Below are 4051 nucleotides of genomic sequence, written 5' to 3'. Positions count from 1 at the left end.
GGCGCCGAGCCTGCTGCCCCTATTTATTTATTTTTTTTGAGACAGAGCCTCAAGCTGTTGCCCTGGGTAGAGTGCAGCAGCATCACAGCTCACAGCAACCTCCAACTCTTGGGCGCAAGTGATTCTCCTGCCTCTGCCTCCCAAGTAGCTGTGACTACAAGGCAGCTGCCACAACGACCAGCTATTTTTTGGTTGCAGCCATTGTTGTTTGGTGGGCCAGGGCTGGATTCGAACCTGCCAGCTCAGGTGTATGTGGCTGGCACCTTAGCCACTTGGCCATAGGCACCAAGCCGAGTATTTTTATTTTTTCAAATTAATATGAGGGCACAATTTTTACCCTCACTCCCAGGGCAAAGTTCCATTTGTAGAAGAGCCCCTTACCCAGGGAGCGTGTTATACACCCTCACAATGGGCACATTAGGGCTTGGGGCCTATAGCTCAAGCCGGTAAGGCACTAGCACATACACCAGAGCTGGCAGGTTCAAATCCAGCCTGGACCTGCCAAACAACAATGACAACTACAACCAAAAAATAGCCAGTCGTCGTGGTGAGTGCCTGTAATCCCAGCTACTTGGGAGGCTGAGGCAGGAGAATTGCTTAAACCCAGGAGTTGGAGCTGTGAGCTGTGATGTCACAGTACTCTACTGAGGGTGACACCTTGAAGGTCTGTCTCAAAAACAAAAAAACAAAAACAATGTGCACATTAGGTGAGATCCACCTCATGCCCTCCCTCCTGCCAAATATCCACTCCTTCCCCCCTCCCACTTCCCTCTACCCCGAACTGGACTATATTAGTGTTTTATTGTTCTTATTAGCGTGTAATTGTTTATATATTGATTTCATATTAGTAGTGATATGGGATTTGGGACCAGATGCTCGAAATTTGTCAGGGGGAGAGGTAGCCTGCAACTCCTCTTGTCACCTGGTTGGAGGGGCAGGAGGGGCACCCCCAGTTCCATCATTTGAGGGGCCTGCGGGCTCAGGCCTCTCCCAGAGGGGCGGCGCCTCCACCCCCCTCCCCCACTGGCATCCTACCCCCATCTTCCCAGAGAGAACACAGCAAGAAGGCGGAAGCCTTGGTGGCCTTTACTCAAACACTGGGACTTCGTGGGAGGGGACAGCTGGGGGATCCCGAGACAACGACCCCTGGTTTAGCGATACTTGGAGGCCAGTGCCAAGATCACATGACTCAGAAACTTGTCCAGCGATGCCTGCAGAGCAGGGCTGAAGTCTCCGGGGTAGTGCCGGGCGAGGGTCACCAGCAGACAGTGGCCCAGGAGCTGCAGAGACAGGGGTGTCTCACCCATCCCCCCACACTGTGTCCTGATTAGACCCCCATTCCGACGACAGTGGGTCCAGCTCCAGCTGGCTGCTCACCTTGAAGTTGGCCGGGTCCACTCTCAGCTTACACGCGTGCAAGTCGCTCAGAGCCGACAAAGTGTCAGGCAAGTCGTCGAGGTGGTAGACTGCGAGGGTCAGCGCAGCGGCCACCTTCTGGCCGTGGGCTTTGACCTGGGCAGAGCCAGGGCTCAGGTTCAGGTGGGGGAAGTAGGTCTTGGTGAGGGGAAAGGCCAGGAACATCCTGCGGGGAGGAACGGAGGCTGAGGTGCGTGAAGAGGTCCTGGGAGGGGACAGCAAAGCTCCCCGGGGCCGGCGGAGCAGCAGGTGAGCCGGGAGATCGCCTGGCCTTGCCCGCACCTCTCTAGAGCCTCGGTCGTGTAGACACCGACATTGCTGCCCAACTTCTTCCAGAGGGCGCGCAGTAGCGCCCGGTCGGCTGCAGACAATTCCATTTCGGCGCCTGGGGCCTGCCAAGCGCAGCGCGGGAGTTCGCGCTAGCGCGGACCGCCCGGTGGGTCCCCACGGGCCTCCAGGGGGCGCCGCGCGGGTATCTTGCCGCGGCTCCGGTCTCAGAGCTGTGTCCCGAGGGGTCTGTGAGGTCTTAATCGCAGAGTCAGTTCCAACCTGGGAATCGCGGGAATCGCGATACCGCGGAATCGCCGTGGACTCTGAAGCCATTCCTTTTCAAGTTTATAGAAAACAATATTTAATATATATTATCATTATTGGGTAATAATGAATTTCAGTATGGATTTTGACATTGGAAATCAGCTAATTCTGCCTCCTGAGTCCATTTTCTCACTTTGTGTATAAAATGAGGATAACAATTTCTTCTTAGGGTTGCTGTGAGAATTAAATGGATAACAAATGACAGAAGACTGTCTCATAGCAGATGGTCCTTTCAGTATTTATTTACCGTGTGTACCCCAGTAAATACCGTATGTATCCCAGTAATGACAGCAAGTACCCATGCGGCACTCACTCTGTATCTTTTTTGAAAAAGAATTGTGCTAACATTCAGATAATATAAATTACAATTTTAGCCATTTTTAAAGATGTACAATACAGACATTAAGTACATTCACACTGTTGTGCTACCTTCATCACTCTCTAAGAAGTTTTTCATTCTAATTTTATTTTTTGAGACAGAGTCTCACTTTGTCACCCTGCATAGAATGCTGTGGTGTCATAGTTCAAAGCAATCTCAAACTCCTGGGCTCAAGTGATCCTTTTGCCTCAGCCTCTGGAGTAGCTAGGACTACAGGCACCAGCCACAGTACCCGGCTATTTTTAGAGAAGAGGTCTTGCTCTTCTTCAGGCTGGTTGTGAACAGGCAAGCTCGAGCAATCCACCCTCCTCGGCCTTCCAGAGTGCTAGGATTATAGGTGTGAGCCACTGAGCCTGGCTTTTTAATTATTCTAGGCAGAAATAAGCTGTAACTGTCCAACCCTCTTCCTCCAGTCTCTAGCAACCAATAATGTACCTTTTCTTACAGATTTGCTTACTCTGGATATTTCATATAAATGGGATCACATAATTTGTGGACTATATGGCTGCCAGGCCTGGGCACCCTGAGTCTCCCCTCTGATGCTTAAGGCACTGGGGGCCTGCTTGGTAGGAAGGAAGCACCTGGGGATCAGGCCCTGGCTAGCTTCTCCACTGCCCCACTTGGGCAGGGCCACCAGTCTCAGGACAGATGAGTGGATCTGGGCCTCCTGACCTTGGTGGCCACGGAACAGTGTCTGAGAGAGAACATCACCTGCTTGGTGCCAACGTAAAGGGGGTAACTCCAGATAATTGTCTGGCATCTCCATCACTCCCAATTTCATCTAGACTCTGCATGTGTTTGGGAGGCTTTAGGGAGACAAGTGGAGGAAAGGGGCAATTTAACTCAACTGAAAAGGAGTGGGATCTCCTTGAGGTCCCTACATATGGGAGGAGCTGTAGAAGAGCTGGCAAGTCCCACCCAATTCTTATTTGTGTGCCTTGAAATGTAAAGATAGGGAAGGAATTCATTATTTCAGGACACTTGCATTGAATCTCAAGTTCCGGGAATAAAATGCGGGAAGGGACAAATAAAGTCGAAGAAAAACACACCAGGGTTGGAGAGTTTTCCACTGTGTCCTGGGCAGCAACCTCAAGACAGCTCAACTACCCTCCCCTTCACTCTCCACTCTTCTCCTGCTCTTTCCTGCCCTCACCAGCTACATAGAGATCCTGGGGATGTGTACCCCCCACACTGCCCACTCCCAACCCCAGCACCTTCCCTGACAGAGAGGACTCAGGTACACAAGCTGCCACCCACTCAGACTTTATTCAAAGACCAGGAGGTGTGGTGCAGAGAGGGAAAAAGGGCCTGGCCCAGAGGTCCAAGGCAGGGGACAGGGGTCACCAAGGCTACGCCTTAACGGTATTTGGAGGTCAGGACGGTGCTCACAGAAGCCATGAACTTGTCGAAGGAGGCGTGGACCGCAGGAGTGAGTTCTGCTGGGTGGTGACAGGCCAGGGTCACCAGCAGGCAGTGGCTCAGGAGCTGCGGAGAAGGAGCTTTAGGGGAGCGCAGGGGCCACAGGCTGCTGCCCCTGCCCTACCCTTCCTTCCAGAACCTGAGGCACTCTGCCACTGAGGAAGGCCCTCTGCCCTCCACCCCAGGTGCCTCTCCAGCTATCTCACCCTCCCCACCCGACTGGTGGCTCACCTTGAAGTTGAC

General features: G+C 52.8%; 2 protein-coding genes across 2 annotated transcripts in view; both read right to left on the bottom strand.

The window, feature by feature from the left end:
* Positions 1-1112: 1112 nt before the first annotated feature.
* HBQ1 (hemoglobin subunit theta 1) lies at positions 1113-1793 on the bottom strand. The gene is made up of 3 exons (XM_003790735.2): positions 1699-1793; positions 1378-1582; positions 1113-1280 (listed from the first exon to the last, which is right to left on the bottom strand). The coding sequence occupies exons 1-3, from the start codon at positions 1791-1793 to the stop codon at positions 1152-1154; spliced, it is 429 nt and encodes a 142-aa protein (XP_003790783.1). The 3' UTR covers positions 1113-1151.
* A 1843-nt stretch (positions 1794-3636) lies between these two features.
* The window catches only part of HBA1 (hemoglobin subunit alpha 1), a 6800-nt gene continuing 6385 nt past the window's right edge, over positions 3637-4051 (bottom strand). Inside the window, exons 3-4 of the mRNA XM_012805679.2 lie at positions 4040-4051; positions 3637-3874 (exon numbers count right to left, since the gene is read on the bottom strand). Coding sequence (XP_012661133.1) covers positions 3746-3874; positions 4040-4051 — 141 coding nt within the window. The 3' untranslated portion in view covers positions 3637-3745. The remainder of the gene's footprint in view (positions 3875-4039) is intronic.

The sequence above is a fragment of the Otolemur garnettii genome, unplaced genomic scaffold (assembly GCF_000181295.1).
Source record: "Otolemur garnettii isolate 467f Iridium unplaced genomic scaffold, OtoGar3 scaffold00044, whole genome shotgun sequence".
NCBI classification, from domain to species: domain Eukaryota; kingdom Metazoa; phylum Chordata; class Mammalia; order Primates; family Galagidae; genus Otolemur; species Otolemur garnettii.
Note: the sequence above shows the minus strand (reverse complement) of the source record. Positions and strands in the feature narration are given on the sequence as shown.